Raw genomic sequence first — 27,405 nt, 5'->3', positions numbered from 1 at the left:
ATGCAGGAGAGTGCTGTAAATCCTGTTCTTGTGCTTTGCCTTTCCCCATTCACCTGAAATCCTTTTGAAGCAGGGTGACATTTGCTCCCTCAGATAAAGGTTCACACCTGAGAGTTCAGCAGCAGCGTTTCCCATGTTTGTCTGCTCTGTGGTCAGCACTGTTAAACAGTATATTATTTTGGCTTGCCTCTTACTGCATAAACTATTTTTTCCCCCTGCTAGCTCCTCATCTATAGCAAAAAGGTAAGTCTGCAGAAATCAAGCTGAAATAAACCTTGCTGCTTTGTTTTGTTTTATTCAGGCAGGTGGTGTTGCCTCTGGATTTAATCATGTTGTTACTAATGATCTGAGTGCCCAGAGGCTTCTGCATATCAAGGGCCGGAGAGTTGTAAGAGCCACAGAAGTCCCCCTGGCTTGGGCCAGCTTCAACAAAGGAGATTGTTTCATTATTGACCTTGGAACTGTAAGTCTTTCCTAGAGCAAAACACACGGAAAAGTAAGAGATGCAGTATCACTTCTAAGGTCTGAATCATCCCCTAAAATGCACAACTAATTTTGTCACTCACCCAAACTGACAGAAAGAATGATTTAGAAAATCCGTTTTAGTGTCCCAACACTTTGAAGGTTCAAAACTGCACTAAATGTTTTCTGAAGTATTCACAGATTATTCTTGAGGAAACAGTTCTCTTTTTCACTCAAGGCATTGGAATTTTTTACTACTGATGTTTGAACCTTAAGCTGTTCACAGTAAGTCCTGTCTGACACTGTCTACCAGCTGAATGGGATCAGTGCTAGGGTTCAGAGCAGAACATAGATGGGAGCTTTCTCTTAAGAGCATTTCTTCATATTCATAAAACTTTGATCATGACAATTCATCCTAAAGAAGTAGCTGCAAAAGCAGTTGTCATAATAAGCTTGTCATGCAATGTGTTATAAAGCTACTTGAGTATTTTGAGAGATCACTTGAGAAGCAATCCCATACTTCAAGGCTTTCTGCTGAAAGCAAGTAGAGAGACAGAGCAGAATCATATGGACAGATAAGATAATTTTGCTTGCTTCGGATGACTTAAAGTATAGTACTGTTACCTTAGTATCAAAAAGTCTTAAAATGAATTCTAAGGATTTATGTAGTAGTCCACACTAGTTAGATGCTACTTATAAGTTTGAAATTATTCCCATGCCTGATATGCTGACACGTGTAAAATTAAGAGTGTATGAAAGAAAATAGTTTATCTGCAAGGCAGCATCTGCAGTTGATCTTAACTGTAGTGCTTCACAAGGAAGTGGTCAGCTATTTCAGCAAGATTTTGGAAAATATTTCCCTGACCTATTAAAAAAGAGCTCTTCTGAACTCATGTTATGGGTTTGGCTGTTTCTTCTGAAAAGCATCCTTTGGTGTGATAATTGAAGATATTGGTATCAAGTAGATATATTGATTATGTCTGTTAGAATTTTATCATGCTTAGCAGCCTTCAGGTAGAATGACTAGTGTTTTCTTAACATCCCATTCCTCCTATGGCACTGTGGTCTAATCAGCTGAAACAGCCAAGTGGTCAGTATCCAAACAGCACTCTCTCAATGTCACTTTGTATTAAGGATGCATAGAAGACTCAAATCATCTATTCCCTTTCAGGCTAAACCCATGAGAGATGGGAAAGTTGAAACTGAACATTGATAGAAAATGCTGCTTTTGCAGTCAGGCTGTCACAGGACTTGAGTTTTCTGGTTTGGAGTTAACCTCTCATGGACACCCTGTGGAACTGGATGTACTCCATGAATTTGACTTGTCCTGACCCTTATTGTGCCACAGTTACCCAGTTCACCTAAAGTAATTACTGGGGTCACACTGCAGACATGGCAATGACACTGATGAAATGCACTATGGTTATGTAGTGATGTTACATGTATAGCTTGGGCTTCATCCCTTTTGATGAGATTTTTGGAGAGAACACTGTCACTAGGCAATTTAAATGTAATATAGATTTAGAGTCTTGATTTCTAATACTGAACGTACGTTGTAAGCCTTTTTCTTTTAATGTAATATCACTCTGGTTTCTGATTTCCTGTTTGACAAGACAGAGGTCAAGTAGCAATACTACCCTGTGCCTTTTTAGGAAGAATGATTAGATGTGAACATGTAGATCACTTCTTTACCACGCTATGGGAAATGTCAGTCAAATCACATGACTTAGAACAGTTCTTGATCTTGCCGTGTCAGTGGTATATGAGGGATGGGTTTTCTTGAATGTATTAACAAATTAAGGAAAAAAGTGTTTCAGCATCCAGAAATTTGTAGTAATTTCATCATAGGTTATTGTGTAAACCAGACCTTTCTAGTGGGAGATGAAAAGGCAATGTGTGACATATTTCAAGATGAAGATATGTAAGTCTAGTGAAGTGCCTATAGAGAAATAGGTGTGGTAGGAAAATACACTCACAGTAGAAATCTTGAGCAAGCTTTAAGAACTGTATTTCAGGCTGAAATAACTGTATTTCACATTGAAATTTTCCATGACTAGAGGTCCGTTGTAAATGGGTGAGTCTTTACAGGAGCCCTTAATTGAATTTAGGGGTCCTTTAAAAAAAAAAAAAAAAAAAGATTTTTGGCTCAAGTAGATTCATTTACTGAATAATTGAAATAAAATGAATCTTAAGTATGGTTGCTGTTGAGTCTTGGGCTTTATTGCAGCACACTACTGAATCATTTTCTGAGAATAATGGGTAGTAATTGCATAAAATAATGACCTTATGGTCAGTGCTTTTAATATCAAATTATTGTAGTGTGTCAAATAAGATGAGTTTCCAAGGCTTATTTTCCCCAGTCTCTTAGCTAACTAGAAGGATGGTCTCTGTGGCACTACAAAACTGCTTGTGCAGTCCATTTCCTGTTAGCTTTTATGAAGCCACTTACCTAATATAATGAAAAATCATCTCAGTTTTCCCATTGAGCTCAATTACTGCAGTATTTTAAACCTATGGTTTAAGCAGATAAGGGAAAATTAAGAAAGGTAGTAATGATCAGGAATAAAACCATTATTGATCACTAAGGTTTCCCTTCTGGTGATAATGCCTTAAGTAGAAAGTGTTTGTGTGCATTTCCAGCTAGCTTCACATATTTACTGCTCAGGCTCTGATGGTTACCTCATACTTAGATATGTTACTAAACCACATTTACAGCACTTCAAATATCCTGCCCAGGTCTTACCTTGCCTCCTTTGAACTCTTTAGGCTGGAGCAGAAAATGGCTGCAGAAGGCAGAGAAAACACTGTCTTTGATATGAGGGGAGTCATTAGCTGTGGGTAATGCATAAAGACCTTTTTATTCAGTCTTCTGTAAGACCGTGACATGAGCATTGTGACCACCACACTGATGTTCCAGTGCAATGTGTGATCCAGGAGGGAGTCTGGGGTGCCACACCCCGATAATTTTTTTTTTTCTACAAGGGATTTTCATTCCACCTCCGTGATGAACCTGGGAATCTCCCTGTAAGGGAGCCTTTGGAACAGGGCAGGCAAGACAAGTGCAGGGCTGTTGCTGGGAGGGCTTTGTACAGGCCTGGAGTAAAGCGCACTTCACTTTATCAGGTGCTGCTTAGCATGTCCTGTCCTGGCATAGCTGTACTTAGGTCCTCCCAGAAGCCACGGTCTTCTGCCACACTTCCCATCCTGTCCTTTTGGCTGGAGGGTGCTGAGCTCTTCCTGGTGTCCCACCTGTGAGGCACCAGGACAGGTTTGGCAGTTCTTGGTGGCCATAAACTGTATGGCCTTGCTCTGTGTTTTCCCCTTTACCTCCAGATGCAGCTCTCCCTGCATCACCCCATCCTCCAGCCACCTCCCCTTAGCCACGTCCCTCTTTCTTCCTCCATCACCAAGACAGATTCTCAAAACAGCAAGAAGCATGAGAGGGCATGGAAAATGACCATGGAAGGGAAGGAAAAAGATTAATCATTGTGCCATTCAGTGAATAACACACAAAATTTCCCAGGCTATTTTAGTATTATCCAGATGCATGTGTTAATATAGCTTATATATGTATATTTCTGATAAGATGTGCTAAAGACTTTCATCTCTTTTGTTGATTTTCTTAGTGATTGGCTTAAAGTTGGAAGGAAACTTAGCAGTATTGTGAAATTCACCCTATGTACGTTGGTGTACACTGGTGATGTACAAAATGTGGATGTTGAGATCTGTTGGTAATTTGGGTAATGGAGCAGAAGTAATGGGAGTAGCAATGCAATAAAACAACACAAAGTGATCAGCTGATTTTATTGAAAGCTGCTCAACTCAGTTTGGGAAGCTCTGCTGTATGAAGGCTGTCTAAAGTTGTAACCTTAGTGACCAGCAAAAATATTCTCTATGCATTTCATTTGTTCAGATAGAGTTTTGTAAAATGTAAGACTTGATTCTTTCTGGCTGACTTCCCTCATGGTGGGAGGCAGCAGCAGTGCTATGAGCCAAGGGACTGGAGAGGGTAGGAAGAAGGTGCTGTACCACTCAGACTCCTGGAAGAAATTAGGAGATAGTTGTTAAAATAAGGTGTGTGGGGGGGGGATGTGTGATAAGTACCAAGCAGTTCTGAGCTTGGGCCTGATTGAGGCTGTAAAGTTTTGTCAGTACAATCAAAGTTCTGCTGACAAAATGTTACCCTTCTTCCCAAAGGAAGAATGCAGACAGTGAGGTGATAACTGTATTAAGTGTAGTGAAGAACTGAAGGTAAACTGCACTGAGTTGTCCATTCTTCCCATTCCTGTAGTGGTGCTTATAAACTGATTTATAAACAGCCAAGAGGTTGCTGATTTGAAATTTAAGAGCCTGCAGCGTGCTTAAAAACAACTTGTGCCATCCAGCAATCAATGTAGGTACTTCTCAAGGGCTCCATGAATCACAACTGAAAATTATGATGTTAGAACTCAAAAGCATAAGACTGAATAAAGCTGTTGTGATCATGTATCTGTCAGTATGCTCCTACTTGAACTCCTGACATAATAGGTATGTCAAAATGAAAAAGATTGCTGTCTTGCACAAAGACACTAGAAAAAATACATCAAGCAAAAAGGCTGGCTTTTTTGACAGCTGCTTTTCATAAAAACTTTTAACTTGCTATAGACCAATTTTATTTTTGTAAACATAATTTAACTTCTGTTTTTTAAAAGAACAAGAAGACAGATACTTGGTATGATTCAGCATCATGTTGCAATCTTAAGCGCACTTGTAGTTTTGCTTGCTTCTGTAATCTGCCTTCTTGCCTGCACTATCTCTTCTAGGTGGCTTTGCTTCTCTTCCTTTAGAGAAACCCGTTCACAATCAGCATATTAATTGATTTAATAAAGTCACTGTTTGGGTGTAAACAGGAGCAGAAGACCAGATTCTTGCATGCTGGAGTTCATCACTGTAAGTTTCTCTTTCTAGTTGCTTTCCCTGGCACTAACAACTGACTAGTCATGTCCTTTTTCCATGTTTTTCATTCACATGTTTCTCCTACAACTAACCTCTTCCCCAGTTTCCCCTAGTTGAGAGTTAAACTATCACTTGTGCTGTAGCAGGGAGTTGTCAAACAAGTAGCAGAGCTTGAACTAAACTGCTTTTGTTCTTTATTAATTTCATGGACTTATTAACAGCTTACACTGTGTGTAGATATAACCACATTTTTATCTTAGTAAGCAAGCATCTCATTTTTCTGTAAATCTGTGAACCAATTAGTTTTATACCTCCAGTAGTGTAAACTCCAGCATTCTGGAAATTGTTATAGTCCCAAAGTCATCAGATGGAGAAAATAAGTATTAAGCACTTTTTTTTTTTTCCCCACTTCAGTTAGAATATTCAGGTTATGTAGTTTTCCTTCATACCCTATGGACTGGAAAGCTTCCCCTTGCCCCCACTTGTATGCAGAAAAGTGACTGAAATAGAGACCATCATTAAAGCTTTAGGTGAACAGGACATACACATATGCTCAAAGATTCAGTTAGGTTAGTTTTCTTCCTGATGTTGGAGGAAATCCAGATGTTTTGCTGCTTGAACTGCTGTTATTTAGAATGAATATCCTCCTGGTACTCACCGTTTAATGTATTGTGGTATAGCAACAGCTATTCCTAGAATATACTAGCAAAACAGGTGTGAGAGGAAAAATGAATGTCATAAGTGTATGACTGTGGTACATCTGACTTACTTTTATTCTGACAGTTTGTTCCAGTTGAATCAAATGGGAGAGTCCAAGACTGGTTACAAAGACAGTATTGTAATTACACCAGGACCAGGCTCATGGTGGCCTCAACAGCATTCTGGCTGAATGAATTCAGAGTTTGTTTTGGATTATCAAAACTCCACAACTTTCAATGGTTCACTGTATTACAGTTCCAACAAATGTAAAAGGCAGATTTGATGAGTATGTGAAATGATTTTTTTTTTTTTTTGCTTTTCACTGCATGTATCAAGAATTCAACAGTCAAGACAGGAAAAAACACTGAATAATTTAAGGAGAGAAATGTCTTCAGAGGCCTATATTAACCTGGTCCAATGCAAACGTTCTTATATATGTTGTCAGTTCCTAAAAAACCTGAATGTCAGCAAACTGGCAAAGTGCTGTATCCTAGTCACTTTTATTCTGTTTTACTGTTCAGTTAGTTTCCTCATCATTTGGACTTTTTCTTGATTTAGCACTCTTTTTACTAAAAAAAAAAAAAAAAAAACCAAACCAAAAAAACCCAAACAAACAAACAAAAAAACCCCCAAAAACCTCCACACTCCTGCTTTAGGACGCTCTAGGTATTTTCCAAAAACTTGGTGTTTGAATTACAAACACCAAGGTAATGTGCATTTGTTTTACAAATAATTTTACTGAAAACTGAAGGTACTGGAAGCATTTGTCATGTTTGCAGTTCATATAAAAACTTTTTTCCAAGTGTATTTGTGTTGTGTATTAGCATTTTTCCTTTAAATCTGTTAACTTTAATTTAAGAGACTAGACTTTAACAAAGAACAGTTTCAGCCAAAATAAACTCTTGCCTTATCAGAACAGCTGTTGATTAATCACCGTGAAGAGAATGGAGTCTCAGCTGAGTGCATGCCAATTATTTCGGTGGTACCACGATAAGATATGTATAAAAGCTTTGCCAGCATTCATGCCTGTTCAGTCTGCCTCTAGCTTTGCTAGTTCTTTTTCTACTTCCCTCAAGAAGTGGTATCTTTGGTTCACTCATGTGTGAGCATTAGGAGTGCAGGCTCCTTTGGGCACTCCTACATCACAGCTCCTCTCCTCCTGGCCCACCTTTCTTTACAAGCCTTGTCAGCCTTTCTTCTACTACCCACTGTGAAACCACTACAGTGGCTTTCTGTGATGTGGTTATTTGCCCAGCCTCCGATCTGCTTCTATGTAATAACCAGAAGCAGCTAAGCCCAAGAGAGGAATTAAGGCAAACCCTTCTTTTCTTGGTTTTAGCCCTCTTGTATGAGTCGTGGGGATAAAGAGAACATAGTATGGTGTTTCACATGAATGAGCAGATTTAGCTGAAGGCCTTTTTTTTGCACTAAGCCCCTCTGCTTCATAGCTGTGCCTCTATACCTCATGTTGTGGCTTAGAGGAACAAGAGATGACATCCTGACTGACGTGTATTAAGTCAGCATAAGTTACATCATGTTGACATGACAGGATCCACATTATAGATTTAGCTGACTTTCAACTAAGGGTGGTCATTTTTTTTAATTGAGGTGCACTTGCATTCTGGGAGCATGTTCTGATGTAGAGGCGGGCAAAGGTGGACAGGTTTAGGGTGCATCAGGGCCTGCCAACAAAGAATGGAGGCCTACCAGCTTGTGATACTTTCCTTAATGAAAGAATAAATTTTTATTTTAATATTTTAAGATTAGTGAGACAAACATTTCACTGTTGTTTTCTACCAAAACTGAAATTTTGCAACAAATTTGCTTCGAGTTTGGAAACCTGTTTAATTTGTTTAGCTTTTTAATGTTTCTTCATGTAAGAGAATGCAAATGAGCAATTACAGTATCAGCCTGGCAATTACTAGGTATTTCAACAAAGATATGGGTTTAAAACACTCATATGTTCAGGACATGTTTGTAATTAGAACAAAACTGAGTTCTTCACAGATGTAAGCTTCTTGGCTTTTGCTTTTGTTGTCCTGGCTAAGATTCACAGAAGAGACACCAGGATGCAGAGTATATTTTCATTTGCCTCCAAACTGAGGAGGCTATCAGGTGAATACAGAGGTGGCTATGTGTTAGAAGGGAAAATTTGTTTTTATGTCACTTTGGAAATAAGCACATTTTTTGTTTGTTTGTTTTTTCTTCTCTTGCTCTCCAAGCCATTTGGGGCTGGAGCAGGAAGGAAGGAGGTGTACTTTCACAATCCCCCTCCATACAGGGAAAAGTGCCAAGGTACTTTTACTCAGAGTTACATGTGAGCCATGCATAATCATCCTGTTGCATACTTCTGTATAGAAGCTAAATGTTGGGTCATTTTTAATGTGCTGTAGAAATCTCATGAGACTTGCTTAAGGTCACTCTGCAGGCCAGAAGCTATCAGGAATAAAAGCAGTGAACCCTGCTACTCTATAACTAGGAGACCAAACTGTGTACCCAAAATGTGCAGATGAGGAGAGACCTTGCTGTGACTGCAGTGTGCAGAGCATAGACCTGGTTTGTCTTCCTGACCTCCCTCAGGAGCTCAAGGGTGGCCATTGTGATTATCCATGATAACATTTTCTCACCCTCAGCTGCTAATTGTCCCACTGTGATTTGACAAATATATTGATAGCAACAACCATTAATATCAGGTAGCAGACGAGCTCTCTTCCATAGCATCTCTCAAACTCTGTTAAAGAGATTAAAAAAAAAATACTGCTAGTACAAACTTCTGAAAATAAACTAGGCTTGGCACAGGAATTACTGATGAATGAAGTTCCTTTTTTTTTTTGAGGGGAGTGAACACTTGAAGTCTATTTTTGTTTTAATGGAAACATTTGTCAGCCTGCCAATTCAAAATAAGGTTAGCAAAACAAGCCTAAAAATAGTGAAGGTGTAGTACAGCTAAGAAATTGTGAAAGCACTGGGTGAGCTAAAGCTAAATACCATATTATGGCCCTAATTGAGCACTTTTTATATAAATATATATATACACACATATATATGTCTAAAAATAAATACTTGAATGATAAAATACAAGCCAAAAGCTCAGGGGTCTGTTGGACATGGTTAGATAGCTAGCTGACTATATTTCAGATAAATCTACATCTAAATATTAGCCTTGTCAAGAAGTGGCTTTAACTTTTAAAAATCTCTCCTTCTGGCTGTTGTGGTTTAACCCCAGCAGACAACTAAGCACCATGCAGCCGCTCACTCACTGTCCCGTCCCTCCTGCCCCTGCAGTGGGATGGAGAAGAGAATCAGCAAAAAAAAAAAACCAAACTTGTGGGTTGAGCTAAGAGCAGTTAAATAACTAAAATATAATAATTGTAACTAAAAGGAATATAACAAAAAAAAGAGAGAAAGAAAACCCAAGAGAAGACATGTGACGCACAATGCAATTGTTCGCCACCCACTGACCAATGCCCAGACAGTCCCTGACTAGCGATTGGCCCTGGCCAGCCTTCCCTGCAGTTTATATACTGGTCATGATGTAACATGGTATGGAATATCCCTGTGGCCAGTTTGGGTCAGCTGCCCTGGCTGTGTCCCCTCTCAGCTTCTTGTGCCCCTCCAGCCTTCTCGCTGGCTGGGCATGAGAAGCTGAAAAATCCTTGACTTTGCATAAGTGCTACTTAGCAACAACTAAAACCATTGTTGTGTTGTCAGCATTCTCATCCTAAATCCAAAATACAGCACTATACCAGCTACTAGAAAGAAAATTAACTCTATCCCAGCAGAAACCAGGACACTGGCTTTAAATTGTTAAAAACCCCATCTGCCTAGAGATTGAAATGTGCAAGTTACATCTTCTACCATGAAGCCTCAAATTTAGATACATTTAAGAAATAATTGAGAAGGTGATTTTACTTCAGAAGAGAAAATTAACTAAATCTAAGCTCCTAAAAGCTTGTAGCACTGAATGCTTAAGATATTTGTTTTGTGCTCATAGTAAATACAGTAAAATACTATATACCTTGGGACACTTTCATGGCTTGTGGCTGCTCACTTCCTTCTATTAGATTATACAGTACATGAAGTTTAGCTTTCAGGGTTTTAATAAAGAATGTGGTCTTTATTCTTTAGTGCTGATAAGAATCAGTCTTGTTTCTCTAGCTTTTAAAATCAATATTTTTTTTTAAATAACCAGGGAAGATGGAGCTTATAGGAGTGGTATGGCTCAACCATGTGAACTCCAGATCAAGGATGTTTTCAGATACTTCTTGTTGATTCAAGTTTTTTCATGTGGCAGGAGAAAACCTTACCACACAAGGTTTCTCAAGGTTACAGATAACATTTCATATTTATTTATTTTAGTTTAGGAAAAATGTATTTAGACCACATTATTTTGTGGGAATGTTTCTGTAGTTTAGGAATGTGGACTCCATAAGGAAAATAATGAAATCTGCAAATCAAAAAATCTGAAATCCCTTACTGTATATTTTTAAAGGTCTTTCCCCTTCCTCAGGCTGATTTGAAGCCTAGAGCTAGTGGACTGTAGGAGAGCTCAGTTAAGTCACTTGCTGACTGAAGGAAAACTGGGGAATATGCTGTGAATGCGGGGTAGCTAGGGTGCACTGTACATCTGAGGAGATGCTAAGAAAAGAAAATGTGAATTCACTGTCTGAGAAGTAGAGCTCTTTGTAATTTGCAGTGACAGTTTAAGTCTCACAATATCCTTTGTGGTCAGTACCGTAAATACTACTCATTTTGTAGATGAGAATACTTGTTTGAGGTTGCATGGTCAGCTACCAAAAGACCAAGAGAAGGCTGACACGTATAGCTGAAACTGAACTTTTAACCTTTCTGAACAAGTAATCTCCATGAATTGCAGCATACACACTGGGATAAGGCAATAGCTGCCTAACCTCTTCAGCTAGTTCTCTGTATATGTCCTCTTCCTTACTGCTTCTATAGACTGCAGGAAATAAAGAATTCTTATTTATTGTTGCTATATCTCCACTGACTCCTGTTTTCTCACGTAATTTCAAATAAGCTTAGTTAGTAGGAGGTAGGCCAAGATGAGAATGGGTAAGTTGGAGTGGTGAAATTCGCAGAAACTAAAGGAGTCTGTGTTTTGGGAAGTCTCCCAAAATCTGGGAGAAGGTGGCTGAAGCAGTGCATGGCTATAATAACTATATTTAAAAAAACCCTTTTGGCTTTCTGTATACTCAAGGCAGTCTTCATTAATTCTTTAGAAAATTCTGTTGCCCCAAGATTGCACAGATACTTTCTTTTCCTGTGGAAATGTAGAAAGTGAGATTTAAGATAAGATTCAAACCTGAAGCCAAGTATGTCTCCAGATTCTGGATACTTAGTAAGCGGACAGTATTTAAACTGGAACTTGAAAGCAGATATTTTTTTTCTTGTCTTAATACTACAGTCAAGTTGGTAAAGGCAAGCTGAAAACCTCACAGTTTTCATTGCATAACATCTGCAGGTTGAAAGGGATCCAGTTCTGGGAATCTGTGTAATCCTGACGTAAGCTTAAAACTTTGTCTTTGAAGGATGCTTCCGAAGGGAAGGGAAGGGAACTTGGCTGTGAGATCACTGAGTTTGGGAGGGGTTTTTGTGTCCAAGCTGGTGAAGAGTAAACATAAGAAGTTACTAGTGCTGTTTTGCATGCAGATGGCATCAGTGTTAGCTGTCTTCTAAAAGCTTGCATCTGCTAGTACAGAGAAGCTGTACTTAATATCTCACTTGTCTCAAGCCACCATTTTAAGTACTATTAAATAACAATAGTGGTCAGCAGAAAGAGCTTAAGAAGCTTTTTTTGAATGAAACAGGTTTTCATCCGAAATCTAAATTTTATACAGTTGTATATACATCGTAAAACTAAGAGCCCAGTAGTTTACCCAGTGAGGGTTCTGATTAAATCCTTGTTATTTGTGTTGTAGATGAACACAAACTAGTTCAACCTCTTTTAAAGTTGAAAATGAATGTGTACCTTTATTGCTGTACTGTTTGGGCTATTGAATAGAATCATGTGAAGAAGAATCAAATTACTTTCTTCCAGAAGAAAGGTGGGGGGGAGAGCAACCAGCTAAGCTGATTAATTTCCTTTGACTAGCTCCTTCGAGCTCAGCCTCTAGTGGCTCTGCAGCTTATGTTCTGCCTTTTAGTAATTTTCATCAGGACTGAAATCTAAATTCTTTATTCTGAAATGCTTTGCATTCAGGATGAATAACAGGACTTGCCAAAACGCGGGTCCTTGGTCTGTGGTGCGACTGGATAGGTGACCTGTCTTAGGCTAGTTCTGGTGGTGCTCCTTCCTGAGAGGTGCCTTGGGAACGTGCTCCGTTCTGGTTGAATTGCGCTTTACCCATAATGTGCAGGGCATACCCATTCACTACCTGTTCAGCCAGATGAGAAGAAGGCCTTGAAGGCCCGTAAGATGATATCTGGGAGTGGGCTGCTGCCACCAGAGCACTTGCTCATCAACATGAAGAGCTGCTGCTGTGGTGTCTAAGAAACTCCTTGTAAAGGTGGCAACCACGGTGGGGTGGATTGCCCACGTGGCAGCAACGTAATCCTAGCTGTTGCGTTTGCTGAATGGAGGCATCTTTTATAGATGTGTCTCTTGTCTTTAGTTTAGTCAGTTCCTGAGGCAGGAAGGGGGACCAGGTATAAGTCCACCTTCTGCTGGGGAGAAACTTGGTGGTTTAACTGACCAGAAAAACTGTGTATTCCTGATCTGTGAATCTTTAGAGGTCGTTTATAAAGACATTTGTGATAACTACAGTTGGAAGGGCTTGCATTAATCTGAGGTTAATAAACTTTTGGGAGCATTGGATCAGCTGTACACTGAGGAAAAATCTTCCAGTGAAGAAGACTTTTTATTGAAAACACCTATGTCATCTGTTTGCATGTGAGCTGGTTTTGTGGTTTGATGCAGCAGGGTACATGACAAATATCATTATACAGCAGAAAGTCACCAAAACAAAAACTGGATTAAAAGATCTAACTTTACCTTTGAGTAGCAGATACAGTCAGGGTTTTCCTTGAGATTTTGAAATTACTTTATTTCTTGCCACAGATGAGAACCAGCACTGCTAAAATAGCATAGAAGAGGACCTGCCAGATATAAAATAAAAACAATTTGCAGTAGCAAATTTAGGAGTTTCAGGGTCTTTAGATAGCTGAAGATATATCTGTATTTGGGATAAAACTCAGTCAGACCAAAACTCTTGACTATTCTGAGGTTGAGCGATCTCCTAATATGTGGATGCTAAATTACATTACATAAATACCTTCCATATTACAAATATCTAGGTCACTTAGGAAATCTCTTCTGGAAAGTATTTCTGAAAGATGTAGCTTCACTGATGTTCTGGTGGTTTAGATCCAGTAAGATAATTATTAATAAAATATTAATTTCATAATTTTGTTCAGTGTTGAATCTTATTGCTAATGTGTGTGCTTTTAATTATTTTAGGAAATCTATCAGTGGTGTGGCTCATCATGCAATAAATATGAGCGTCTGAAGGCTACTCAAGTTGCTGTTGGCATTCGGGACAATGAACGAAATGGAAGGTCTAAATTAATTACTGTGGAAGAAGGGAGTGAACCAAACCAGCTCATAAAGGTACTGTAATATGCATACCAGTTACTGACATAGCTGTGAATAAAACACATTTACACCTCAGGAACTAAATAGGACTGGGCTCAAACTTTATGTTCTTCAAGGACTGCAGGAACTCAGATTTAGGTAGGCCAGTTTATACTTCTTTTTCCTCCTTATCCAAGCGGTATTAAGTTTATTGGGATGTAAAGTATGAGATAATCAGTCATCTGAGAATGCTTTTTAAAGAACTTAATGTTTCCTTTTTTTAATTAGCTGTAGGGTAACTGAATTAACAGCAGAGCTCGTACCTGAACTGCACCATCTGCTGCTCTGTATGAGGAAAGGGCAGCATCAAGGTGGGACAGCACCAAACAAGAGGAAGTACATAGAATTACTGTGTCTAGGGTGTCAATAAATGTAGCAAATTGCATCCAGATGCATGGGGCCAAGAACACTGCTTTACATCACCACTTCTACTACAAACTCTTATGCACCTAACCTCTAATAACCCCAGTGAGCCCCTTCCTAATATGTTTAGAAAGTTCAACCACTTTTTCAAAAAACAGAATTCAGATTCCAGAACTGAGGTGATCAAAGTAAAGTGCAAAAAAAAAAATTTCCCCATTTATGGAGTTTTAAGATCTTGAAAAAATTATTGAGCACTGAGTTGTTGGAGGCCACAAACTAATAAAAGCATTGTCACTTGGCATTTGCATGCTAAATTAAGCTTTTTCTATCCATCCTCTAAAAAGAAGGAAGAGGGAAGCAGGGTTATACAGCAGTGCTTCAATAAAATTGAAAATGTACAATTAGAATATTAACTTGTACTTCAGATTAACTTCAGGAAGCAATGCTAATGGTGCATGCAGGTATGCCATTATTTTTGATGGTGCTTATATTCGGTTTTGTCACATGGACTATAACTAGTTACTGCCTAAGCAGCAAAACATGCCAGGTGCTGAGCCACCAGCCCTTGGCCATGCTAGCTGTGCTGATGGTTTTGGATGATCTGTCCATCTTCTTGCAAAGACTTTTTGCCTGTCTGTGTGAGTACAGATGTGGCAGTGCTCAGAAGTAGGGGAGGTGGCACCCAGTCTACCAGAGATTTTTGAAGAAAAAAAAACCAAAACAATCCTCTGCCTGGCTTTTTACTTCCTTGTACAGACTTCTCACACCAGCTCTGATGTGGCATGTATTTTACACCTATAACTTTTATGAAGAGAGCACAGGTTGACAATTAGAGCCCAAAGTCCTGCTGCTTATTTGAATCATGGTATTGGGTTGCAGCCCGCTGCGGGCCACGGCTGAGTGGCACTGTGGGAACCTGCTGGCATGGTCCCCTGGCTGCCTCCTACTGCCAAGCCCATCCCGGGGTTACCGCTCGAGGCTCTGCGCAGGGTTTCTGATAAGCTCACGTGTGAGTTGGGAGCACTGATCAGAACAGCTGCGCTTTGCACCTCTTGTCCAACTAAGGTGCAGATGCAGGTGCAAAGGCAGACTTCTGTGCCGCCACAGCAGGGATGTGGGCCTGCTGCAGGGATGGCCGTCAGGAGGCTGGCTGCCTCCTCCCCCTGACAGGCTATGAGCGGCAGGGATGTGCTGGCCTTGCCCCTGCATCTGTTCGCCAGACTTTTTCAGCTATGTGCAACTGTTGTTTTGTAGCAACCTTGACACATGATTAAGAGCAGGAAAAATGCCAAGGTTGCATTTTGATCCTGTAGTGCATTGTTATTGTATCAGGGAATGAATCTTCATTTGCTCAGCAGTGTATGAAGAAGTTTGTGCTTTTCCTTTTGGATTGTGAATATAGAGGGAAGAAAAATGGTAGTTCAATACAAGTATGTTCATGGCTTTTATCACCACCACTGTAATGAGCGTGATTTGAACGAGTTTGTTGGCAGCCAGGGCTTAGCTTCTAGCCTGCATTGTGCTGGGTAGCTTTGCTTTTGGAAGTGCTGCTCGCACAGCGGGGTTTGCAGCTTGACTGTCCCAGTCCAAGCTCTGAAATGTGCTGCTAATAAGCCAGGAGGGTAGTTAGCCTCACAAATATATAAAACCTACTAATCCCTATTCCTGCTCAACTTATATCCAGTTCCTGGTGTTCTTCATTTTGATTTCTCCTTGGTCCCACAAAATTGTCTCTAACTTGCTGTAGCACTTGCCCGGGTTCACTGCTCTGAAACTACTATTGTGCTTATTTCTTCCCTCTGCATCAGGAAGGATGGATTTTTGCCATCTCCAGCTTGCTTAGAAAAAGGTTGATTTCTTTTCTAGGGAAAAGAATTATGTACTTTACTCATTTTGTCACCTGGTATGTCACTGAAATCAGAATGAGATTTTCTAAAATTACCTCCTCGGATAAACGTTGGGAATGATTCCCCCTCCCGTGAGCTAGAAATCTGCTTTCCATATCAGTAGCTAAACTTGCCTGTGCAGCTCTGCTAGAAAAGTGTTCACCAGGCAGGGGCTGACATACCCGCCATGAGTACCAATGTGCAGAGCCAATAGTGACCTTATCCCTGCTCTGTAAGCACAGAGTCATGACTCCCAGCCAGTACAGCAAGACTGCTGTGCCTACGCCCCACCACAGAGCCAAGACACAGGCTGATTCAACAAACCCTGACAGACTTCTGTCCTGCTATGGGATTAGCAGAGGCAGCAGCATCCGTGCTGGGCTGGTGTTTCCCAGCCAGCCCACTTTCCCGTTGGGAGCTGGCGAGCTGTGGGTGAGGTGAACTAGTCTGACAAGGGCAGTTGTCTGCTCCCGACTACCATTTTTAGCAAGGACCTGGGAACAGGTTGGCACTGCTTGAACAATTTGCCCATGGGAGAGAGCTGTCTGGAGCACGCTGTAGGGCTGGATGAATTGCTGTGGCAGGCCAGCATGATGCAGCTTGCTTGCCCTGGGAAAGGATAGCGGGTAGAAGCTGGGTACGTGAGTAGCTTTGACAGCAGCAAGCCCTTTTTTCATCTGCTGTAGTGACCAAGGGCCACTTGCAAACACACAGTGGCTCTCCTGTGTTGTCACTCAGGAAACCCAGTGTGTCTGGAAAGCTCAGACCTGTGGTGAGTGCACAGGTCATCTCCTAAGGTACTTTAGGAATCATTAGAACTCTTCAACTGCAAAGACGAGACAGAAACTTTCTGTGCAAGCACATCAAAAGTACTTAACCTACCTGGTCTCACCTCCGTGTTTGCAGTTTAGGTGAGGTACTGACTGGCAGGTTTAGATAAGCAGTGCTGTATAGGGTTGCTGCCTTAGAAAATTTAAAAATAAACCAACCACCTTGGACAAATTGCTGCTCAGTAACTGTTAACTGGTCCACCAGATGCTAACTGTGCTCTGATTTTCACAGGTAAACAGCTGAATAGAGTTACTCATTCTGCTGAATCTTAGGCCCAAATGTTCAAATTGTGTTACAGGAAGTTCTTCTTCTGCACGGGGCCAACCCAAAAATAGGTCTTAGCAGTGCTTGAGTCAGTTTGGTCATTCCGGAGTGACCACATTAGGGTTAGAGCCAACAATGCTTCTTTTTTTTTCTTTAACCGAAAGGAACACTAATACGTGGTTTCAAAGCTAATGTAGGGCCAAAATCTTCTAGGGTCAGTTGTTAGCCCGGTCAGAAACCCCCTTGGGCCAACTGCACTGACACTGATTCTTGTCCTCACTGCTTGCAGTGGTAAGCAGAGATCTCACAGCATCACGTTTGTATACCCAAGAGATCACAGAGATCGCAGAGGTCTGAGAGTGCAGCCATAGTAACAGGTAGCTGTGCTCAGGACAGACAATTTTCTAACTGTAGTTGGAATCTCGGCTCTAATTCTGAAGAGAGGACAAAACTGGGGAAGCTAAATTTAAAAAATAGTTTCCCATCATCTCATTATTTAACATTATGGGAAATGGTAAGTGGGATGAGTGAATGACTGAGGTACCCTGTTTCCTTTCTCCAGTGAAGTTATTGTCCGCTGTTTGGCTAGTGAGTGTGTAAACTGTGCTTCTGTTTTCAGAGTATTGGCAGGTTGGAGAAACAAGGAATCAGAAATGTCTGTATTTGTGAAGTTTTCTAGTCAGTCAGCCAGCTGAAGCTGCTTGCAGTAATGCAGGAAACACAGAAATTCAGGGAAAGATAAAAAGCATCCAATCCTCCATGCGTAGCGCACTAACCTTGATCTGGTATCATACCTCTAGAGATGAAGTAGGAGAGGAAGAGAAAGTCCTAGTGTATTTGTTTTATTATATTTGTGTAATTTGAAATATTAGACACCCTAAAAGATTTTTAGATTAACAGTACTGTTCTGACGACATAGACTCATCTCCTTGTGATACATTTTAAGTATCTCAGGCAGCTGTGACAGTCTTTCTGCAGGGTGTAAGAGCCAATGAAGAAGTAGGATAGACTGAGTTTTAACTAAACTAAGTATTGAGCCTGCATCTGTCCCTTCTGTTTAATCATGAAGTGTTCAGCTAACACTTTTAACGATGGTTCTGTTTTCTCTGCAGTCAAAACTGATTCTTAGAACTGCTTTATTGTTCCCCTACAAATTATTCCCTTGAAACTGCAGCTCTTGGTAGCATGTGATGGCTGCAGTTTTTACTGCCGAGGCTTTTGGCTTTTGCTTCATTTTTGTGAAGGTGTTTGACGTTCATGGCTGAATCAATGAAACGTGAGAGACTTGACTGCTGAGGTCTAAACCCACAAGAAGATGAAGGACCATGTTAGTACATATCTTTGAAATCGCTCTTCTGCCTTTAAACAAAAAACGCCATGACTTTCATTTACTCAGCATTTGCAGTTGTCATGTACCTGGTTTTATTAACAGTTCTAGTGGCCTTACAACAGATGAGTGCAAACTCACTTCTCATAAAATTCTTGTGTAAACATTCAGCGAGTTTAAATATTAAGCAACAGAGGGAACCTCTTCCTCCTTTCTGATAACACAGCCTTTCTCCTCCCTCCTTTTTCTTTAAAGCTCCTAAGCAATGCTTAATCCTGAGAATTCCTGAATGCTGTTGTGTTCAGTGATGATTGTTTTTGCCTATGGTGTGAATAAAAACTATGCACAGATGTATGGGAATTGTTTGATCATATTACAGCCAGTCACACCTTTCTGCATCTGTAACTGCAAAGGGACTGGTAGCACGACACAGTGCTAACTCAGTCATGTGGATAAAATCCCAAGAGCACAGAAAACAGGAAGATCCCATTGCAAATGCAAGTTACAGAGGCTGCTTCTCTAGAGACCCAAATAATGCAGGCATCACCACAACGTCAAGCTCCAGTAAACCTTAAATTAGCTGGATAGGTGTCTGTGCATATGGACAGAAGAGCAGGACCACCACCTCCCTCCTTGTTAAATTCAAGCCCCTAAAAATTATTTGCTACAAAACAAAGATAATTTCCAAGGGCAGCACAGAGCACAGAGAGGTTGCTGGGAAAAACTAAGGCTTGCTGTGACTTGTAACTGGCATAAGTGGGTTTGACAGTGCAAGGGCATGCTTCTCTGAAGGAGCTAAACAGGTTCCTGCAGTCTGGTCCTGTCACAGGGATCATTGGATAAGGCTCAAAGAGCAGCATATGCCCCACCAGTTTGGTACCTGCTGCTTTCCCAGAGCCAGCAAGGGTAGGATCTGCCATCACGACTCTGTAAAAGCAAAAATTGCTATTGCTGCTGTCATAACATTTGCATTTCTTCTTGTTCCCTTGCTTTTGGTTGTATTATGAGGTCAAGTCATACTAAGGAGAGGTTGTTTTGGTTTGCATACAGAGGAGTGGAGGAACAGTGGGAGTGAGGGTGATGCAGGAGGAAGAGGAGGAGGAGGGGTAACTTCTTTTGTGGAATACAAGTCCAGGTATTTGTTAGGGATTAAACAATTGTTTAATTGTGTAGCTTGTACGCAGTTTTACTCAGATGCTATGAGTTCATAAGCAATGAATTGCATGTAACTGTTATGGTCCCACCTGACCTGTTCACTACCAAGAAAATGCCCAATATGAAAAATACTTTAATGAAGTCATATTGGGCCAAATTGTCCATGGCTTTGGGAATATGTAAGCCAAAGTAGTAGCTTTTATTATCTAAATTGAGACAGTCGGACAAAATGGACAAGCTTCCAGGGAATTTTGTGAAATAAATACTAGAAATGAATTTCAGTCCTAGGGCGGATGCAGTATTGAACAGTCATGTACAAAGGGAAATGAATGCATTGAGAGAGGTGTGTGGACAATGGAAATTGTACCAGTCCCCATTGCAAAGACTCAGCTACAAAGTCAGACACAAACAGAGAAGTTAATGACATTTTCATGAGAATGCAAAGACTTAAGAAAACTAATGGGCAGAAAATAGCAGAACTACTAGCTAAAGTTACTGCCTGTAGTTGCGTTGGCTACTCAAACGAACACACAACTTTCTCAAGCTGTTTTGAAACTATGGGACAACTTACCCGTCAGGAAGACAAATATGCTTCTTTACTAGAATGGTTTTGGGTATGTGCAGGTGTCACCAAGAACATAATCTGGGTCTTGCCGTTTGGAACAGTAAGAGTTTGTAGGATAAAAACTTGAAATAGTCCACGGGGAAAAATACTACACATGCTTGTGTGCCTTTCATGGCAACATCTGTCCAATCTGAGGAGTGGCAGTTTATTAATCATTACAGTGTTTAATTAAGATTTATGATGGGCTATGAATGTGGATACAAAGTACAAACCCCTTGCCCTGCAGGGAGCCGGTTACAAGCTGTCAAAACCAGGCATCCTGTTTTTTTTTCTGATTACTGAGTGTATCTCCTTCATTAAGGACAGTCCTTTTTCTCAGTGCAAATTTCCATTTAAAGGACTCAATTATGCAACCTGTACTCAGGCAAAACATGCATGGCCTGGATTTCAGTACAGCTTAGCTGCTTTGCACCAGCTGAGCATTTGGCCCAGTGTTTTTCCCAAGCCCAGGTAGAAAATCAGCAGGGGTTTTGCCCGAGGACAGCAGAGGCTGGTAAGGAGGACTCTTCAGCAATGTTGTGATAATGTTCTTCAAGCTGCAGTTTTCAATCTTGGCTGCCTGAAGCCAGGTACTTAAATGACAGGGAACTGAACAGGAGCTGCAGGTGGCAAGTACATCTAAAAGTCAGGCTTTTAATTAAGTCTCTAAATACAAATTTCAGTGCCAGCATTAGAAATTTTACTTCAGAAAATGTTCAAGCATATTGTACTGCATGGCATGAAGTAAATCGTTTATGAATAGCTCTAACAATAGATGGTTGAAAACCTTATTTCTTATGCTAGGAAAGATGCTTCTATACTAGGTATTTTAGTGAATTTCTAAAATCTTAATGAATTTCTGAAAGTACTTGCAATTAAATTATAACATGTCTCATTTGTATTCTTGTGGGTGAGAAAACCACTCATCTTTGTTACGTTTTCTTCTTCAGCAGCTGTAGCGCTTGCAGGGTTACCACGTTAGTCAATTATAATCTTATAATTACATGTTAGAATATTAATGGAGTTTGTAGTGGCTTTTTTCCTTTCTGTGCTAGACTATCAAGAAATCTATTGATGAAAAACCACATAATTTTCAGTTATTAAATGAGCATAATTAAGAAGACAAGGCCAAAGAAAAGAGTTGATAGCAGTTATCTCCACGTGGAGTTGTTAGCAGTTATTTCCATGTACGTTCTAGCAATAGGGGGATTTTATGGAGTAGAACTGAAAGGGCAGAGTTTCCTTGCTGTATAAAAAGCTCAAGAGAGATGCTGTCCCTGGAATACAGCATCTCCCCAAGACAAATGCATCTTGAAAGGATTTTTTTTCTTTTTCCTTTTTTTTTTTTTTTTTCCTGCAGGTCTGCCTCATCCCAGCCCCTGCGCAGAGCAACTCTCAAGGGATCTCTGCTCAAGGTTGCCTTTGAATTTTCTTAAGTGACAATTCTGCAGTGCAGGAAGGGCTCAGGGAGGAAAACTTTGTAGTTTGTTTTTTTTTCAGGGGAGCCTGCATGTGCACAGATTGCTGCTCTCTGTCCAGGCCATATAACACTGGAGTAAAAGTCCTATCACATCTGGGCAAGGGTGAAGAATAGCTGTATAGAAGAAAGTGTTCCATGTGTCATGGGATCAGTTCACTATTTCCACCACCACCAAGTGTGTAATGCTGAAGAAATAATATAATTATTGTATTTACTGCATAGCAGGTTATTAGGGCCAGGTCTTTTGCGGATATAACTGCCTATGGCTTTGATGCTACCTGGCTTTGCCTGTAAAAATAAGAGGTAGATAAGTTTACATAAGATGGATTTAAATATTAATCAGTGGCGCAAATTCTAATTTTTAAGAGCTGTAAATCATAGCCCCTTTGAACATATTGTCTCCTTTAAACAAATTTTGAGGAGGTGTAGGAACTTAAAACCAGAAATCAATTATGGAGGGCACCTAAACTAGCAGGAGGAAATGATTTTCAAAGAGCTAAGCAGGATATATCTCCTATACAAAGAAATGAAAGAATCATTCTTGCTCTTTCTCTTTTTCTGTCCTAATAAAAATTTATTTCAACCTTCATCAGGAGGCATTAGAGAAAGTCTATCAAAAATACTCTCGAGTTTGCTTTCTTAAACATTAGGGTCCAAATCTGTGCTCTGTCTTGGATGACAGAGTTTGGGTATTATACCAGAAAGGATCCCCTGGCATCCTGATCTGTTGGGCTGTATGGGACTGGAAATGCTGAGCTTGTGAATACAGCCGGTGGTGCACTGAGAAAAACCTTTCATTGCCCTGAGTACCTCTTTCCACTTTCCCATCTCACGGACTAAGTGCTAAAACACCTTGCTGCAGCTCCCTCTGCTTGCCCTAATGCTGCTATGTTATCATGGCTGCCTGATGCTCCTTCCAGCTGCTATGCATCCCCTGGGAACACTGGTTTTCTAGCAGTGTCACTGGCTGCCGATCACCTGCTGCTGACTCCAGCTCATTCCCTGCTGCTTCAAGCTTCAGACAGTATTTCACAAAATGATAAAATGGTTTAGGTTTGAAGCGACCTTAAAGATCACCTAGTTCCAATGCCCTTGCCATGGGCAGGGACACCTTCCACTGGACCAGGTTGCTCAAAGCCCCAGCCAACCTGGCCTTGAACACTTCCAGGGATGGGGCATCCACAACCCCTCTGGGCAACCTGTTCCAGTGCCTCACCACACTCACAGTAAAGAATTTCTTCCTAGTATCTAATCTAAATCTACCCTCTTTCAATTTAAAGCTATTAACCCTCGTCCTATCATTACATGCCCTTGTAAAAAGTCCCTCTCCAGCTTTCTTGTAGGCCCCCTTTAGGTACTGGAAGGCTGCTCTAAGGTGTTCCTGGAGCCTTCTTTTCTCTAGGCTGAACAACCTCAACTCTCCCAGCCTGTCTTCATAGGAGAGTGCTCCAGCTCTCTGATCATATTCATGGCCCTCCTCTGGACTTGCTCCAACAGGTCCATGTCCTTCTTGTGTTGGGGTCCCCAGAACTGGATGCAGTATCCCAGGTGGGGTCTCACCAGAGCAGAGGGGGAGAATCACCTCCTTTGACCTGCTGGCCACGCTTCTTTTGATGCAGCCCAGGATACGGTTGGATTTCTGGGCTGCAAACGCACATTGCTGGGTCATGTTGAGCTTCTCGTCAACCAGTACCCCCAAGTCCTTCTCCTCAGGGCTGTTCTTGATCCATTCTCCTCCCAGCCTGTATTTGTGCTTGGGATTGCCCTGACCCATAGAACCTGCCATACTCCTCTTTTTACCCCAATACTGATACAGTCCAGCCTGCCACAGCCTCAGGACCAACTTGCATGGTGGCACTGCAAATGCCCTGCTGCAAAAGTGGAGGACTTAAGGAATGAAAAACTGGGAGTTGTGTGGATTTTAGCAGATAAATATTCTTTGTGTCTGAGGCTCCATGTTGGCATTAGTTACTGATTTATTTCTGTTATTTTCCAACACTTAAGCGTGTACTGTTATGCAGCACATAAGTTTTTTATCCACAAGGCTTTCAAACCAAGATCTGCAAAGCTACAAAGACTTCAGTGTATGCTTAACTTTATGTCTCAATAAAGCAGAAAAACCAGGCATCTCAAGCACATGTGCAAGTCTCTGCAGGATTTGGGTCTCATTTCTAATACTTCTGCTGGTACCAGAGGAGTATGTAACAAAGGAGTAAGATTAAAAAAAATGAGGTAGAAAGGATTAGTATAAATGCAAAAAAAGATGTGGGGGTAATTACTTCATTTTTAATTATGCTGCAGGTAGGCAGGTCACTGAACAGCTCAATTCTCAGTGTTCAGCCGCAGTAATGGTTAGAAAAAGACTGCTGTGTTTGCATAGTTACTGCCATTCACCGTCCCCATTTCTTTCGTGTGGGATCACTGTTCATTTTGGACGCACCTTAAAAGCCAGACATTTGAAGATAACATAGGCTGGGGATTTCCTCAATTCATTTCATGCACACCCAGTCTCAGTGTAAGTAGCTAGCTTAGATATTGCCAGCTGTGCAGTCCCAGCAGGACAGAAGGTAGCTTATTTTACCTTGGAGGCAAACTGTTGAAAAACATCAGATTTGTACTCTCAAGACTGATCTAGATACTTTTTCTGTGAACATGTTATCCATGGCCTGTTTCACAGAGCGGAAAATTAATGTTAGACTATGGTTATCATACCAGTAAAGGCTTTATATTCAAATTATTCCAGACACATAGACAAAGTTGCAAATATATGAAAAGCTGCCAAAGCCTAATGCCCTATTTTTAGGAAGTTAAGCATGGAGCTATGAATAAAATTATGATTTGCATTTGAAATTCCTGAGACAACAGAAACTGGCTAAAAACGTAGGCCATAGTTTATGCGTCAAAAGTTGCCATGAGCAACTGATGTGTTTTGCTATTTTATAGCAATCTGCATACAGATCAGGTTTAGACCTTAATACCAGAAATTTCTTTTGAGAAATTACATGGTAAACGTCAAAAAATTAACAGCATGCCAGAAGTATTTGTTAACATAGAGCATCCTTTTGTCCACTTCTCAGTACATTATGGCTGTTTCCATCCAACAGCAGTCTCTGTTCAGGCAGGTGGGAGGTCTTCTGCTCAAGGTGACCGTGTAATGACATCTGTTGTTGCTGGAATTGCTAGTGAGAGGCAATTTTGGGCAGAAATCCTGCTAGCTACCTAGGAGCAGTTGAGTGAAAGGATTTTTTTTTCCTGATGAGATTGTAATTTTTGCAAGACTATGAATGTTTGGTCAGATTAATGGAAAGATCTCCAAATTACGGTAACCAGTGAAAAAAGCGTATTTGGCTGTTCATAATCTGACCAATGTCAAAAGTCATTTTTGTCTGGACTGGAATATCCTCTGCAATGGTTGTGCTCTGGCAGGAGACCCAGTAAGCCAAAATGATCAGAAACGAAGCTGTGGCCAGTTACTTCAGCAGCAAAGGCCTAAAGCTGCCTTTGCCTGATGGTCCTCTGGTGTATGTCTGCACTGGTGCCCAGGGTCAGCCAGGTGGTTACTAGTCTGCATCGTGTTCATCCTTTCCTCTCTCTGCTGGATTTTCTCCTTTTACTGGCTATCGGAGTATATATTTGAGGCAATATTTATTTCAGAGAGACAGTCCTTGTAATATTCTTCTCTGCTATGAAAGTTAATAAAAATATACGCCTTTATCTGCCAATGAGTTTACGCTGTGCCTATAGTTCAGACCTATTGTCCTGCACAGAGGATTTATTCTCTGTCACAGCCTACACGTGTACCTTGAGTTTGCAGGAGCAGGATATACTTGCTTATGTCAGAGCGTGCAAGAAAATAAATGATGGGCTACTAATCCTGATTGTTTTCCGAAAGTATTAAGTACTAAAATGTCAGGCCCACGAGACAGCTTTAAGCTATGTTAGTCTCTTGCTTTTCTTTCTATGGCTCTTAGCATATAAAGAAGGTAATTTGAGTGTTTTTGAGATCTGACACTTTGGATCACAGCCACAACAAATAGTTCAGTTTCAGACCCAGAAACCTAACCCAAACTGTGTATAGTAAGAAGAAACACAAACACATTGCTAGTGTACACAAGTTAAACTGTACTAAACTGGTTTTCTCTCTTAATTAACCTTCACTTGACATGTTATTCAAGTATTGTTTTCCTAGTTGGATTTTCAGCATCACTGAACTCCTTAAACTTCTTGCTCCCATTAAATCAATATCAACTATTTAATGATGCAGAGCTGGCTTCTCCAGTTACGAAGACAATGTTTGCTAAATTTCTTCTTTTGACGAGTTTATTTTAAATTATTTACCTTGTCACATTCCTACAGATTAGAAACCTTTTGTCTGTGATTTCTTTTTTAAGGGCAACAGGGTGAAATTTCATGTGTCAGTAAAAGCTTTGGCTCTGTATTTTGCACTTCTCTGAGGGGGTGCAGATATTTACAGAGAAAAGCTTGTGCACATGAGAATATTAAAGAGGATTATGGTTTTGCAGGCAGGATAAGCTACACTGAGTTTATCACAAGATAAGAGTGAACATGGGCAGTTGTTGTAGAGGAACTGATGTTCTGTTGGTTTCCACTATGCTATTGTGTTAACCTAAGAGTGTCAACACAGAAGTTTAACAGAACTTAAAAAACCAAAACTTTTAAAATTAATGCAGATTGACTTTCTATTATACCCTCTCACAGACAAGATCTAAAGGTGTGGATTTAAGGAATACTTTTGCTAAAACAACGCTAACTTGGCAGTCTGATGCTCTCACTGAGACATAAGCTGGCATTAGGCAATAGCCATGTAAAGCAAGGTAGGCTCTGCTGTAGCCAGCTATGGGCATGTCTTATTCTGAAATAACTATGAAGCAGATTAAGCCTTGAGTGGTTAAACAACCTCACATATACCGTGAAGTTAGAATGGTCACGCTGGCGGTCACTGCAGAATAGCAGCACTACAGCTGTGTGTGCCTTTGCTGAGGCCAGAATTGCTCATGGTTTTGTCCAGGACTCTGATAAACCTGCACACAGGAAGCAAGGGTGGGGAGAAGATAAGCATCATTCTGTGGTGCAACAACAGAGAGCAAGGGGTGGTTTGACGCCTTAATCTGTCAATGGCAGATAAGGTGAAGTGATGCAAAGAGTCTCTGTGGTTTGGAAATCAGCAGCTGCAAAGAAGGATGCTAAGCCCAAAGAATGAAGAAGCTGGGGCATGGGTAAGCTTTCAGGGACCCTAATTATTCTTTAGATTATTTGTACTGCAGTAAAGAATAATAATAATAATAATGATTTTAAAAGTGGTTTCAAAACCTGTGTGTGCACCTGTGTATTTATGAGAGGTATGGTTTGAAGTTACCAATATGGTTGGAAGTCCAGGGAAAAGTGTGGCTAGGCTGTTTTGCGTCCCCGAGAGAGCATTGCTATTTTCAGGTGTGTAAGGTGGATTTGTGAGTCTGAATTCTTGGCACGTTTGTGAGTCAGGGTCTTGAACCTCAGAGCAGCCCAGGAGACCAGTGGAGCAGCCTGACTGTCTGTACAGGGAGAATTAGATGAGCAAGGTCCTCTGTATACACTACCACAGGATTTGTGTGAAACTAAGAATCAGAAGACTCAATGTAATTTAAACTGTCTGTTGGTTTAAGTCATTTTATTGGGTAACCTTGCTGAAAATCTTTGGGAGCCTTTGACTGTAGTCTCAGCTGGCATGATTTGTTTTCTTTTTGATGC

General features: G+C 40.6%; 1 protein-coding gene across 1 annotated transcript in view; it reads left to right on the top strand.

Moving 5' to 3' along the window:
- Positions 1–27,405, top strand: part of SCIN (scinderin) — a 53,112-nt gene that overhangs the window by 5,635 nt on the left and 20,072 nt on the right. Inside the window, exons 3-4 of the mRNA XM_069774281.1 lie at positions 302–463; positions 13,574–13,723. Of these exons, the coding sequence (XP_069630382.1) occupies positions 302–463; positions 13,574–13,723 (312 nt within the window). The remainder of the gene's footprint in view (positions 1–301; positions 464–13,573; positions 13,724–27,405) is intronic.

Source organism: Haliaeetus albicilla, chromosome 2 (assembly GCF_947461875.1).
Source record: "Haliaeetus albicilla chromosome 2, bHalAlb1.1, whole genome shotgun sequence".
Lineage (NCBI taxonomy): Eukaryota > Metazoa > Chordata > Aves > Accipitriformes > Accipitridae > Haliaeetus > Haliaeetus albicilla.
This window is presented reverse-complemented; position numbering and strand designations above follow the sequence as displayed.